The sequence below is a fragment of the Lepidochelys kempii genome, chromosome 12 (assembly GCF_965140265.1).
Source record: "Lepidochelys kempii isolate rLepKem1 chromosome 12, rLepKem1.hap2, whole genome shotgun sequence".
Taxonomy (NCBI): domain Eukaryota; kingdom Metazoa; phylum Chordata; order Testudines; family Cheloniidae; genus Lepidochelys; species Lepidochelys kempii.
Genome location: NC_133267.1, coordinates 32,847,420 through 32,863,336, shown reverse-complemented (window position 1 = coordinate 32,863,336; position 15,917 = coordinate 32,847,420). Strand labels below are relative to the sequence as shown.

Here is a 15,917-nt window from a genome sequence, read left to right as displayed (position 1 = left end):
GATCAAGTGGTCTCGCTGCCCCCATCTCTACTGTGTCCCATCCCGCACTGCTTGGCGCCCTAACACGCGGGAGGATTTTGCTGGTAAAAAATTCAGAGTCAGAGTGCAGGGAAGTAGCACAACCAGACTCCAGTCACTACTACAATCTGCATACAATCCCTGCCTCCTCCCCCCATGCACAGGAAGTGTGAGCAGTGTACTGACATCATTTGCAGATCCAGGTGCCAGACTCTTTCATTCCCATTGCCCAACTAACAACCCCACATACACAAGGAGTGAACTGCTCTGGAACCTCTTCTCCCTAGTCTCCCTGCCTAGTAGAGCCACAGTGGTTCTGCTGAATTCTGGGTCTTCCATGAGCCCAACCATATCACCCTAAGGATACTGAATGGATTTGCTACTAAACAAAACCCAGACTTTGAAAGGGAGGATTATATCTGGACTAATCAGCTTGCTAAACTAAAAACAAGTACCAAGAAAAGCATATGGATTAAGGAAACAACAGGCAAAGGCATTCCCAATCCAGCGGAAATATTTGCCTTGGGGACTCCCTGACAAAACACTGAGCTCAAGTAGGAGCTGAGTATGTGCAGTGAGCGTTGTCTTTATCAGGGCTTCCTGTTCCTGTTTGTTTTTCCTTCTGACAACACCTGATTGCCAAGAATAGAATAAAACAACACTGCGCATTAGGGATGGGAGAACTCTCTTTATCACAGTTGGATCCTACTTGAAAAAGCCACAGACCAGGACTGAAGGTTTCTGAGATTCCAGCTCATTTGGCTCTGGCAAAATCTGAGAGTGGACTACAGCCTGCATTTGAGGTTAAATGGTCTGTACAATTTCACCCTGTCTCACTTCCCCATCTCTCCCACCCTCCAAGATCTTAAACTGAGCCACCACCAAATTCCACTACCCTTCCCAATGAAACAGAAGTGTAACCTGCGATGGAAAGGAAAGGGAATTAGATCCTCCCAAGAAATGCAAACAAGTGCTGGGAGTTTGGGGTGAGCCAGCATGGTTAGTAAGTTGTGGCAACTTTAGTAAATTAAAGTCATTTGGGTTATTTTATTACGAACAGGTGCTTGTGACCATCAGTGTGCATTGTGCTCTGCAGACAAAAGGCAGAAAGACACAATTCTCCCCTAACACAAAGGGGCCTTGCTATGACTGATGCTGGGGGGGAGCTGCTCCCACTTCCTCCACGGCTGAATTTGGTTCATGCTCCCTGCCCCCAAAGAGCTTGCAATCCGTGCACCAGGTCCTGCAAAACCTGCGAGCTGTCCCAGTGGAACAAGTTTGTCAGAGTTCAGTGCTTTTTATTAGAACTGGGAATTGACACATCTGGCCAAAAAAACCCAAACAAAACATCCGCCTCATTATCATACCAGACCATCTGGGAAAATGACTTTTAGTGACACCCACAAAGGATGGTGAGGACTGAAACAAACACTATACTTCAAAAGCAAGACCGAGTGCAGACAACTGGGCACATATAGCAAACACTGAGCCTGAAAGGCCAACGTATCTAAAAGCTTTGGCACTTTGATCATACTCCATGTTTGCTCTTGAAGCAACATCCCTTCCTCCAAAGTGAGGGGGGAGTCATTCCCTGAACCAGGAATAGCTTCCTACCAGGAGAGCAGTCGCATTACCTCAGCTGTTAGTTTGTCAGGCCCCACATATTGAACTGGATTGGGATAGGTCAATATTTCAAAGGGAGACTGTCATGGGGAAAAAGCAGGTTATGTAAGGACCGTGTTGGGCTCTCGCTTCTGACTCACTACTGTGCAGCACCCTGCCACTAGGTTAAGAAGAGACAGCAAAGGCAAATAGGCACATGGACTCAAACCTCTAACACAGCATGCAGTGCTTCCCTGGGTGGACTGTACCTAACTCAGACAAATTCCTGAGGGACATCCCAGTACCACACCTTAGACTGGGGTGGGCAAACATTTTAGCCTGAGGGCCACATCGGGATTCCAAAACTGTATGAAGGACTGGGTAGGGAAGGTTGTGCCTCCCCAAACAGCCTGGCCCCTGCTCCTTATCCACCCCCTCCCACTTCCTGCCCCCTGGCTGCCCCCCTCAGAACCCCCGACCCATCCAACCCCCCTACTCCTTGTCCCCTGACCGCCCCTCTCGGGACCCCCCCGCCCCTAACCACCCCCCCAAACCCCACCCCCTATCTAACCCCCCCTGCTCCTTGTCCCCTGAATGCCCTGACCCCTATCCACACCCCCGCCCCCTGACAGGCCCCCTGGGACTCCCACGCCTATCCAACCCCCCCATTCCCTGTCCTCTGACTGCCCCCTGAAGAACCCCTGCCCTTATCCACCCCCACACCCCCGGCTTTAACCACCCCTTTACCATGTCGCTCAGAGCAGTAGGACTGGCAGCCGTGCTGCCCGGACGGAGCCAGCCACACTGCCGCGCAGTCTAGAGCGCTGGGGCAGGCTGGCGGCTCTCACAGCTGCACTGTCCAGCAGGAACTCACAGCCCCGCCACCCAGAGCACTGGCGGCATGGGGAGCTGAGGCTGTGGGGGAGGGGGCACAGCACGGGAGGGGCCGGGGGCTAGCCTCCCCGGTCACAAGCTCAAGGCCAGATGTGGCCCGCAGGCCGTAGTTTGCCCACCTCTGCCTTAGACGCTCATGTCTTGTTACTAAAGCCAGTCAGAAACCAAAATTTCTGTTCCACATTTGGAAGTTTGTTTTCATTCTGAATCGGAAAAGCCAAAAATTCAAAATTTCCTGAAAAATGAAATGAAAAAAATTCAATTCAGAACTATCGAACTGTTTTGGTTTGATAACTTCATATCATAGAATCAAAGGAATGTAGGGCTGGAAGGTATCTCCCGAGGTCATCTACTCCAGCCCTCTCTGCGCCCGGTGGTGAGGCAGAACCAAGTAAACCTAGACCATCCCGAACAGGTGACTGTCCAACCTGTTCTTAAAAACCTCCAATGACAGAGATTCCACATCCAGAAGCCTATTCCAGAGCTTAAATGTCCTTATAGTTAGAAAGTTTCTCCTCGATTTCCTCCTTAGATATGACATCGTTATTTAAAATGTAGGTTTTGCATCTTGATTCTCTAAATATTTATTATTTTATTTTAAATATTATTGTGCATTTGTGAGCATCCTATAGAACTTTCTGCATGGGAAATCCATTAATACACTGCATTCTGGCCTGGTCACATTGGATCAATCAGGATCAGCACCTATCGAAAGCTTGTATTTAGTTACATTCAGTTTCCCATAGTTACACTGGAGTCAGATCCAGTCCCCGCTAACGTAGTCCAATATAAACACTATGGAAGCCCAGATTCATTCAATTCCTTCATCATTTCCTGTGAGGTTATATGATGATACCAGTTTTTCAGAGGAATTACTGTGCATGCAAAGCACCCACTTTTAGATGTTCATTTCTCACAATTATATTAATTTGTTTTTTAAAATAACAAACAGCAGGCTGCTCCATATAAAAATGTGCCATGCCTGCCAAACTCCCTGTACACTGCACAAGGCGCTTTGGGTTCAAACTTGTTATCATTTGTAATAGTAAACAGGTCAGTAAAGGAGGCTATAAAGAGAATGCTATGGAATAAAGATTCAGAAATTAAATTTAACAGAAAAATGAAGTACAAATTATAGGACAGACATGGATGCTAACACCAGTAAGTGAAGTTGAAGAATAAAATAATATTATGGCATCATATGAAAATACTGAAGTTGTCCAACTCCACAGCTGAGCAGGGTTTCTCTCCAATAGATTCTATTACTTAATTGGATGAGGAAGATTCTGTGGTTAGGCTGCTAGCCTGGCCTTGGGAGATAAGGGCTCAGCTCTCTGCTCTGCCAGACTTCCAGTCACTTAGGAAATGTCTCTACAGCAATGCAAGGTATGCCTGCAGCTTGGGTAGACATACACATGCTAGCTTTATCTGCACTAACATGGCAAAAAATAGCAGTGTACATGTGTGGTGCAAACTTCTGCAACATGGAGGTTCTGGGGAGGCTAGTGCACCCCCATTGTCATGTTTACAATGCTATTTTTAGCAGTGCTAGCAAGGGTCTACCCAAGCTGCCATCCCAGCTTGGATGGCAGGGTAGCCACATCCACAGTATCTTCACACCTCAGTTCTCCATCTGTACAGTGGGAATAACAGAACTTCCCTGCCTCAAATGGGGGTTGTGAGGATAGGTATCATAAAAAGACAGAGTAAAAACCAAGGCCAGGTTGTGACTGACCTTTGCCTGGAAGCACCATGGCTCTCAGTGTTTCACCCTGTGCAAACTCTGCACATGCAGTTATGTGTGTGTATTTCTAAAAGCCTGGGCCATTAAGTAGTTATTTCAGGTTTGTGCTTTCCACTGTCACCTATACATGCATCAATTCAGTATTAACAGTAAAACTACGTAACATTAAAAATAAGAAAAGGAGTACTTGTGGCACCTTAGAGACTAACCAATTTATTAGAGCATAAGCTTTCGTGAGCTACAGCTCACTTCCTCAGATGCATATCGTGGAAACTGCAGCAGACTTTATATATACACAGAGAATATGAAACAATACCTACTCCCACCCCACTGTCCTGCTGGTAATAGCTTATCTAAAGTGATCATCAGGTGGGCCATTTCCAGCACAAATCCAGGTTTTCTCACCCTCCACCCCCCCCCCCCACAAATTCACTCTCCTGCTGGTGATAGCCCATCCAAAGCGACAACTCTTTACACAATGTGCATGACAATCAAGTTGGGCTATTTCCTGCACAAATCCAGGTTTTCTCACATCCCCCCCCACCCCCATACACACACAAACTCAATCTCCTGCTGGTAATAGCTCATCCAAACTGGAGATTGAGTTTGTGTGTGTATGGGGGTGGGGGGGATGTGAGAAAACCTGGATTTGTGCAGGAAATAGCCCAACTTGATTGTCATGCACATTGTGTAAAGAGTTGTCGCTTTGGATGGGCTATCACCAGCAGGAGAGTGAATTTGTGTGGGGGGGTGGAGGGTGAGAAAACCTGGGTTTGTGCTGGAAATGGCCCACCTGATGATCACTTTAGATAAGCTATTACCAGCAGGACAGTGGGGTGGGAGTAGGTATTGTTTCATATTCTCTGTGTATATATAAAGCCTGCTGCAGTTTCCACGATATGCATCTGAGGAAGTGAGCTGTAGCTCACGAAAGCTTATGCTCTAATAAATTGGTTAGTCTCTAAGGTGCCACAAGTCCTCCTTTTCTTTTTGCGAATACAGACTAACACGGCTGTTACTCTGAAACCTGTCATTAAAAATAAGATTTCTACTTCTCATTATTTAATGGATTATAAGGTAGAACCTAGACATAAAAACACCAAAAATGAATAACAATATTGTCACCTCAGTAGTGGCTCCTTTCTACTCTAAAAAAATGTATCTCTAAACAAGTCTCCGTTATTCTCTGCCCCCTAACCACTTGCATTACATCCTTGAACAATGAAGCAACAGAAGAGCTATTAGACAAAAGAGAAATTCCATTTCTTACAATTTTGTAAGTACTTTATACCTAGAAATACTGCAACAAATTTTGGAAAAGTGAGTTCCAGAGCTCAGTAAATACATTTGTATTTATAATTCCAGGTTCTTCAATTTGAGTGGAGCACAGAAGTGCATCTTAAAAGTGTTTCCACCTTTTTTGCTCGAATTTGCCTCTGCTGTCTGTCCTGCATTAGCCGATCATTGGCGTTTAGAGTTGGGGTAGAATGCAGAGGGCTCATGTCTTACATAATAGTACATTAACTGTGCTGGAATGGATTCTTCAGGTTCCAGATTCCATGTGTTCCTGACCCTCAACCTACACTGGAAAGTTCATCACACATGGGCTGCATCGTTCATACAGCTGGCAGGCAGGGAACAGGCAGGCAGGGAACATTCTCTGTCCTAGGTAGTTTCCCACACTCTTCCCCAGGTCCCAGTCTTACCTTCTTATTTTCTTAGCAGTTGCTATGAGGCTGTTTGGGCGGCGGATCAGATGGGGCCAACTGTGTGTCGGAAGGGGGGGGGGGGTTCCCGCCTGAAAGGTTCAGATAGTTGAATTCTAACCTCCAAGTGTTAGTCTACTTAGAACCAAATTTCAGGGATCATTTTTGGAATCTCTCTCACCCCTCACACGGAACCCTTCTGCCCACAGTCCTAATGCATAAGTAAAGGCAAAGACTACGGTCCAGAACCTCAGCTGGTGTAAACTAAAATGGAGTCATGAGAGTTTACTCCAGCAGAGGATGTGGCCCAAGATGTTCCCATGGATGACTCTTACTGAGAACAGAAAGTATATTTACTGTGTTGAAAATCATCACCATCAAGATATTTTTATGGCATTTCAACACCATCCAAAACCCCAGGCACTGGAACAAAGTGAAGGGCTAACGTCAGGGCCTGAGCAATAAGATGTATCCTTAGCCACTGGTAAACCACTCTGCATATGAAAGGACCAGTCTGAAGTAACTGCAGAAGACAGCCAGAGTAATAGGAGTGTGATCTAGCGTGTCCAGAACAGACTCAGAGTCACTCTGTTGTTCCATGTTCCTGCAGAAGCCTGGAATACGGAGAACACAGTTCATTTCAGTGCCTAGTTTCAGGTTGTTACTGGGCATCAACTGGGTGCAACTTCAAGTCAATGTTACCTCAACCCTGAGGAAAGCCGAATGAAGATCACAAGAAGTCATAAACACACACCTTGTGAAAGACTCAACGGAGAAGATCCCTGGCTTCAATCTTCCACGAAGCTTATGGGCAATCTTAAACTGCACCTGCACAAAACATGTCAGATGCGGGTACCTGATGCACTAATGGAAAATTAAAAACTGTCTAGTGTGCAACTGTTGTCACCCAGAACAGATTGTGGAACATATCACAACTCAATGCCCTAATCAACAAATACGATGGAGGTATTATAGTGATACACTCCGCTACTCCAAGCACAATTATCTGACTTAGCCACCTAAATGTAAAATTATAATTGTTCCGCTACATCTACATCAGCCATAGGAAGATGATGATGATCAACTGGATTATTTTCTCTTAAAAACCACAACTGTTTATCCCTCAAAGAAGGAAGAAGCCTAATGCTTCCTATGAAGATTGCACTGCAGTCTACTATTGACCAGCTTCCCCGATAATGCGTCAATATTTAATATTTGACCAATTAAAAATACTGGAATGTCAGATATAGCTATCTATCATCTTTCGTGGTTCTGATGGACAGCTGATCAGCAGCAGGGCCACAAGTACACAATCAGAAGAGGTATCAAGTTCTGCCCGTGCAGCACTGTTCATATCTTCATATATATTACTGAACTGCTTCCGGAGCCGCTGTGGTATAGTAAAGAGAGAAATGCAACTTCCATTAGAGTCACCCTTCTGCAGTTACTCACATTTTCACCAGAACAATTTCCTTTGGAGCTGAAATTTTTTATGAGTTATCTCCATTTCAAAGATACTCAATTTTTTTTACCTCCACAGTTTTCTGCTGAAATCACTCAGCCATTTCTGAATTCTATCCGTGAAACACGCGTTCTCGTCCACATATTCCAGTCAGAAGAAACAATGCACACGTAAGAGTCAACAGCTAAACAGATATTATTGAAACTTGATCTATTCTGCAGTCACCACTGAGATCTGAAGAAAACAGGGTCAGCAGTTTTGAAATTATGATTGCTGAAAGATTTTTTTTTTTTTTTTAAGTACATATACAGTTGGATTTTCAGTTAGCTTTCTTTTCTTGATCAACAGCAGTTTCAAAACTCAGGAATGTGGCGGAGCACTCTGCTCTCAGCTAAACTTGCAATGACCTTAGAAATCCTACAAAACCTTACAAACACAGGAGGAAGTGTGGGATAATGTAAAAATAAAGGAAATAAAGGTGGTGCCTCCTGTTTAGAAACAGCTTCAGGCTTAAGGAGGACTGAATACAGGAAACTATCTACTATATAACACCACAGCACAGCTGTAAAACAGCTGGTGATGGTAATTAGAATGTTACACAACAATCAGACATAGGGAAACGTGCCCAAGGACATTATCCTCATATGAATAGCACTTATCATTAGACGTTTCATCCAGAGATCTCAAAGCGCTTAAAAAAAAAGTGAGCATCCCTAGTCCCAATTTCAAGGTGGGAGAACTAAAACACAGAGATTAATGGCTTGTTTTTCAGACGTGCTGAACACCCACTGACACAGCTGTTCAGGACGTGTCCCACCCAGAGTTACACGGCACGTCAGTCGCCAAACTCTGAAAAGAAACTAGGTCCCCTGACTCCAAAGTCAGGGCCATATCTACTGAACCATGCAGTTTCCCTGAAGCTCTTGGAGATCTCATCTGAAATGCATGTCTATCAAATGTCTATTAGTGTCTGTCCTCCACAATTTCTTTTTTCTGCTCCATCATCATGTGGTGTGTGGGAGTGACCAACTTGCTTCTTCAAACTGAGAATGTTATGAGCAAGTTCTAAGAGTAAGTAAAACACGCAGTTGAGGTGTCCTTGAGGGCTGGCTGTTTTTAAATAAATCCTAGCATTTTAAAGAACTACATAAACATTTCTGCCCCACATCACCCCCGGTCACCTACCCACAGGGTGGTAATGGAATTATCCATTTCCAAACAGATACTTGAAAGTTCAGACAACTGAGGCGTCTGATTAGTTGAACCTTCTAAGGTGCTTTTTTCTCTAAAATCTAATGGCATTCAATCTCACCTGAAGTCTTTACATTAAGAGTGGATGTTTTTATAAAAGATATTATTTAAATTTCACTGGAAGTTCTGTGCTCTTGGCCAGGAATTACAGAGTGAAATTCTATAGTCTGTGTTATTCAGGTTGTCAGACTAGATTATATTGGACCCTTTGGGCCTCAAAAATCTATGAATTCTCCCACAAAGCGCTGTCCTGTTTATAAAATCTGCTGCAAGTTTAAGTCATCTTGGCCCAACACTTCCCATTCTTCACTATCACTTTAAAAAAAAACATACCTAGCAGGCAAAGCAACCCAAACAATCTTGAATGGCTTTGAATGTGTCACCTCACACAAATCTGTTGGTAAGTAACCAACCTGACCACAGTGAATTATCTGCCCAGTGTCAGCCTGGCTAATCAGGGCTAACATCTCAGACTTAGCAAACAAGGATCAAGTGATTAATAGAGAGTTGTTCTTTCATGTTTACTGTACCTGCAGTAAGATTGTACCCCCAGGGATGGTGAGCTGTAAACAGTACTTAGGGGCATTCTCCCAGGAGAGTAGCTGAACGTCTTCAATAGCACTGTAGGAAACTGAGTTTTCCATATACCCAGTTGGCTGCAAGAAAAGAAACAGAGAAAGAAAGAATAAGCATTTACTTACTCATAAAAAGTTTCACAACATGGATTCAAATGCTTTACGCCCCAGAAACTGATCCCATCGTATTTGGTGCTGGGAATAGCTGTATAGCGTCTGGTTGCCTTTGATGTTCTGAGCCCATAAGGAGTGGGTGATGGGCAGCCGGGAAGTACACACCATTAGCCATTCCCCTCTGGAACATCAGGCCCAAATCCTGGGGAGGTCACACGTGAAATTGTGCGTGACCTCACATTCGCTCCACCTGACCCTGTCACGCAAACACTGAACAACTTGGTGGAACTGGAAGTTTAATGAGGAGAGAACCTGAACCGACCCCTTGCTAAAAGAAAAGGAGTACTTGTGGCACCTTAGAGACTAACCAATTTATTTGAGCATAAGCTTTCGTGAGCTACAGCTCACTTTATGCATCCGATGAAGTGAGCTGTAGCTCACAAAAGGTTATGCTCAATTAAATTGGTTAGTCTCCAAGGTGCCACAAGTACTCCTTTTCTTTTTGCAAATACAGACTAACACGGTTGTTACTCTGACCCCTTGCTGTGTCTGGAGTCAGGAATAAAGTGCAGAGAAAGCACGTGGTCAGAAGCTTGTGAGAAGTTCTACAGAGTTATCAGTCCATCCCTCGCATGTATGGGAGTGTTAAAGTCACAAAGGAGTAGACAAAACCAGGAAACAACTGAGGTTATTAATCAAGCCTGGGGAGGAGGCTACAGTTGTTGATCACGCCTGTCTACACTGCAGCAGAAGCAGGCTTCCTAGAGGCGCGCTAGCTTTGCTCAAACCAGTGCCTTCAACATAGCAGTGTGGCTGCACAGGCTAGCTGCCAGAACATGTACCCAGGAGGTGGGTGGGACTGTACTTGGGCCACTAACCCAAGCCGCTGCCCATGCTGCCACAGTCATGTTGTTATTTTTAGCATACTAGCTTAAGCAGAGCTGAGCTTGTTAGTTTAACTGCGCTGGGAAGCATCTTCCCAGCTGCTGTGTAGACAAATCCTGTACAAAATGTGTTGACTTGGATTGGTTAAATGAATTTGTGAGTTCAATACTGAGCAGGATTTGAGTTGAGATATGCATGGGTGTGTCTGTAGGAGGAAGATACTTGGATTGTACTGACAAAATAGGAGTGTAATATAGTTAAGCTGGGAAAGATTAGATTTGTATTAATGGAACACCGGTAAACAAATTCCACTGTACACTCTCACAAACCGATGAAAAAATATTTCGATCGATGATCATCGAAATTTACACATAAGCAACATTTCTTTCTTTGCCTGAGAACTTAACAGAGTTTGTTTTAAGGATATTTACATTTAATATTTTGACAATTTGTGTTTTATTTGAATCTCAACATCTACGTAATTAATTATTTCTGACACCACCCTCCCCCAACCATTCTCCTCCATAATTTCCAACAACGGTGAAAATTTAAATCCATAAAAATAGGGAAAAAATGCTTTAAAATAAACATCGATATTATCTGCCAAAATTATGAAGAAAAATTCTTCCAAACCTAAATGTATTGCGTTGGTTTTTGTTCTGCCTTCTGCTTACAAAGCTGACCAAGTTCATTATCAGATCTAGAACACTGACTCTATCAATGGGTCTTTGGGCTCCAAAGGTGTCTTCTACGCACCTGGCAGAGAGCGGTGGATACTCACTCAACCAACAGCTTCAAGATTTAGGGCTTGTCAACACTGGCACTTTACAGTGCTGCCACTTTCTCGCTCAGGGGTGTGAAAAAACACCCCGCTGAGCGCAGCAAGTTTCAGCGCGGTAAAGCGCCAGGGTAGACCGTGCTCCCAGCGCTGGGAGCCACGGCCCTCGTGGAGGTGGGTGTTTTAGAGCGCCGGGAGAGCTCTCTCCCAGCGCTCTGCCGCGACTACACAAGCCACGTTAAAGCACGGCCGCGGCAGCCCTTTAACACTGCCAGTGTAGACTAGCCCTGATAATCAAAGGCAGGCCCCCAACTGCTTACAGCTGCTACATTTAGAGGTCAGTTTCCTGAAGAGGTTGCCACTGCCTGATTACAAGTGAGAGTCACAATTAAAACAAACAAAAAAACAACATGCTACAGTTAAATGTGTGATATGAATCAACAGCGAGGAAACTAAAAGTTAAATACGAAGCTTCTTTTTTAACCTCCCTCACCAATCTGAGGTATTAGAGCAGAAAGTACAAATACTACTAGGATATATTCTAAATAGTTGACATTTTATTATTTTCACATATATAAACAAACACGTTTAATCCTATACACACACACAAAGTAGGTACACACATACATTCAGAGATATAGATGTGTACATACACACACACACACACACAATTATTTGAGTTAATCCAGTGCTACACAGCAATCCTGAGACACTCCACTGGCTGCACTCAGGGCTCATATAGATGGAGAAATTGTCCAGCGTGGCTAGTAGAGTAACTATTCTGCTATGACTATGACCGGAGCCCTGCTTGCAATAAACAATAGGTATTTATTATTCTTAATTATGTATTATTTTCTCAGTATTTCTGGTTTACGTCTAATTTACATGTTCTGAATATATTACGCCCCCCTAGTTTAAATTATGTTAATCAACAGTCTTGCAATAGGCTATAAAGAAAATGAAAAAAAAAGAAAAAAAATCCTGTCAAAACTACGACTACCTCTGGGGCAAACAGGAGCAGCTCTAACAATCACAACAGAGGATCTTGTGGGTGAGTGTGAAATAAGCAAATTCCTTTTGGAATGTAGCTACTTTTTAGCTGCACTACTTCCTTCCATAAGGTAAGTGGGCGTTGTGTATGAAAAATCATACTCACTTTCACTCTTTAAAAGTATACAGAAGCCCCTTATAAAACGTCTGCCAAAATGCAGTAAATGCCCCTATAATACAAGATTACTACGACAAAACCATCAGCTGTCTTTTTAGCAAGAAAAAAAAAAATAGGAGTGCAGCTTAAAAAAAAAACCCTCTTAAAAAAATGTTCTGAATAATGCCTGTTGTGGAAGTGTAAATTTTATACAACTCTAGTGATGAAACATGTTCACTGTCTCTTTAACAAAAGTTTGTTGTGCAGGAAGTATGATAAACTTCTGTTTATTCATTTACCCACAATATTGTTCCATGCTAGTGACTGGCGTCCCAGTGGTTTTTGCTGAAACTGTACGTCAGACGTTGCCTACTGGATAGTAATTATCTTGTTCTCACAGGAAAGCAAAAGCCCAAGACCCTTTAGAGATCAAGACTATGACACTCAGGGAAAATATGAAAAACAGCATGAGCAGGGTCTATTAGGCTCAGGAGACAAAAGTTTTCAACAACACGCTTTCAAAGAATGGCGGGGCAGGGGGAATCCAGCACCAGCAGCAGTAAATATCAAATGAATAGGGCAGGAGCAATGCAAATTGTTCTCTAGGGCACCCACCCAGTGTGGTGCTGAGTGCCCTGAGCTCCCATTCCCTTCAAACGGGAGTTCAGAGTGCCCAGAACCCCACAGACACTAATCTTGAGACAAAGGTTTTTCCCAAAGCTTTTCCCGTAACTGCCTTTTTAAACTGTCACAAAGAGAACTGACCCAGTTCAATCACAGCTCTGTAATCTTTCAACAACTAAATCTCATCCCAAAGACTGAACATCAGCTGATATTCATTAACCAACACATTTAGAAAGAGTAAGATAATGTACAACCCAGCCTTCTTATTAAAGGATCAAAACAAAACCATTAGTCATTAATAGATATTTCTATTTTGTTTTATTCTCCCATAGCCAGAGTATTTTTTACCATAAGGGCTAATTTATATACCATTTAAATATCACTTCTGCCTCCCCCTGCTCCTTTTCCCCTCTCCCCCCACAAATGTACTTCAACATGGTTTCAAATCTTCCATCACAGAGAATGGACTGGATTTTGTCACAGTTTCAAGGGTAACTGCACCTGTATCTCCCCTCCCCGCTTGTGGCCACTCAGGTCTCAGGCCTCTATCTATCTCTCAATAGGGACCCAGGTCTCACTCCCTTCTGACCAGGGTTTTAAGGCTACACAGCTCCCTGCCTTACACTGTGATATCCCCAGCAAGCCAGTCAGCCTAGCACCCAGCACCTGCGCTTTGCTTTCTCTCCCAGGACAGGTTTCAGAGTAACAGCCATGTTAGTCTGTATCCGCAAAAAGAAAAGGAGTATTTGTGGCACCTTAGAGACTAACCAATTTATTTGAGCATAAGCTTTCGTGAGCTACAGCTCACTTCATCAGATGCATACTGTGGAAAGTATAGAAGATCTTTTTATACACACAGAATCACAGAATATCAGGGTTGGAAGGGACCTCAGGAGGTCATCTAGTCCAACCCCCTGCTCAAAGCAGGACCGATCCCCAACTAAATCATCCCAGCCGGGGCTTTGTCAAGCCTGACCTTAAAAACTTCTAGGGAAGGAGATTCCACCACCTCCCAAGGTAACGCATTCCAGTGTTTCACCACCCTCATAGTGAAAAAGTTTTTTCCTAATATCCAACCTAAACCTCCCCCACTGCAACTTGAGACCATTACTCCTCGTTCTGTCATCTGCTACCACTGAGAACAGTCTAGAGCCATCCTCTTTGGAACCCCCTTTCAGGTAGTTGAAAGCAGCTATCAAATCCCCCCCCTCATTCTTCTCTTCATCCCCAGTTCCCTCAGCCTCTCCCCATAAGTCATGTGTTCCAGTCCCCTAATCATTTTTGTTCCCCTCCGCTGGACTCTTTCCAATTTTTCCACATCCTTCTTGTAGTGTGGGGCCCAAAACTGGAAATAGTACTCCAGCTGAGGCCTCACCAATGTCGAATAGAGGGGAACGATCACGTCCCTCCATCTGCTGGCAATGCCCCTACTTATGCATCCCAAAATGCCATTGGTCTTCTTGGCAATAAGGGCACACTGCTGACTCATATCCAGCTTCTCGTCCACTGTCACCCCTAGGTCCTTTTCTGCAGAACTGCTGCCCAGCCATTCGGTCCCTAGTCTGTAGCGGTGCATGGGATTCTTCCATCCTAAGTGCAGGACTCTGCACTTGTCCTTGTTGAACCTCATCACAAAGCGACATATAAAAAGATGTGTATAAAAAGATCTTCTATACTTTCCACAGTATGCATCCGATGAAGTGAGCTGTAGCTCACGAAAGCTTATGCTCAAATAAATTGGTTAGTCTCTAAGGTGCCACAAGTACTCCTTTTCTTCTCCCAGGACAATGACAGGGTGTTACCAGTGACTGCACAGCTGTTCCAAAGCAAAGTACATTTATTCTGAGAGCAAAAGCATCCCCAAGAAAACATACACAAAACAATAAAAGGAATTAAATGCTCACTAAATCAGGAAACGCCTATCTCCAACATGGAGAGTCTGGTAGGCCAAAGTCTTTCCCTTCTGCAAAGGTTGGCACTGCCCTACGACACCAAGTCCTGTGTCTGCTGTATCGAAAGGAAGGCTCTGGGTTTGTTTAAACTCAATCTTTTATACCAAAAGCCCTGGTTTGTCCCCCAGCCTCCAGAAAACAGGTAAAAACCGTCCCTTCCTCTCTACCTAGCTTCAAAGGCTGGAAATCTTCATAGCCAGCATTGGGATTGTGCATTAATCACCCCCGAGTGATTCCAGATTTCACAGGAACCACCACCCACCCACCCGAGTGAGCCAGCAACACACAAATACACATCACCTGTACTGATACAAATGGCTATGAATATTCTACAGCTTGTACTGTCTGGCCCATCTCATCATAAAGGCTTTGAGAGGTTTTCATGCTTTAAACATAAAATACAATATGGTCCCCAAAAGACACCGCAAGTGGTTGCAATATCTGTCACGGTTGTGCTTCCACGGCACAACCTTGATAAGGAAATTTACATAAATATAAATGAGAATTTTGAAATGCCTTCCATTTTAAATGACGTAAAGCCATCTTTGCAGCATGGGAAATCTCTCTTAGATTTGACATATTTCAAGCCCCAGACACCCAATATATCCTCCAAAATACCACATCTGAACATTTTAACTCTGTTTTGCAATTGTAACTGCAGCCATACTGCACAAAGACTCTTGAAATGGTGTTTTTAGATCCTGTTACATACCCATGGCCACATTTCACACTAGGGGCTGTGGAGAGGCACATGACACCAGCAGGAGCTCTGGGAGGGTACCATGCCTGAGTCCCACACAGCACTTCCCAGAGCTCTAGGGAGCTCCATCATGACACTACACCGTCCTTTTCAGGAGCAAAGCCTTCATTTTGTCCCAGGCAGTGCCAGCCTGGCTTCTCAGTGCAGGGGGCCTTTACCACTTTGGAGTAGCCAGCACCACACTGGGAAGCCCAAGAACTATACTGTGCCTATCCCTTACACTTGGGAGCAAAGGCTTCTTTGAATGCACCTTCATGGGACTGAGCAAAATTTAACCTTCTATCAAGAAAAACAATTTAAAATCTAATTTATTTTTTATTGTTTATGCAAATGTTTTCATTTTTACATTTCACTCGGCTTCGACAAGGAAACTAGGTTAGTCAGTTTCATGTTTATGTACAGCTG

General features: G+C 43.9%; 1 protein-coding gene across 6 annotated transcripts in view; it reads right to left on the bottom strand.

Annotated features, from left to right (window-relative positions):
* The window catches only part of CMIP (c-Maf inducing protein), a 170,881-nt gene that overhangs the window by 71,214 nt on the left and 83,750 nt on the right, over positions 1-15,917 (bottom strand). For all 6 annotated transcript variants that reach the window (XM_073308044.1, XM_073308041.1, XM_073308042.1 and 3 more), the window contains exon 2: positions 9,208-9,333. In XM_073308044.1, the coding sequence (XP_073164145.1) occupies positions 9,208-9,333 (126 nt within the window). The remainder of the gene's footprint in view (positions 1-9,207; positions 9,334-15,917) is intronic.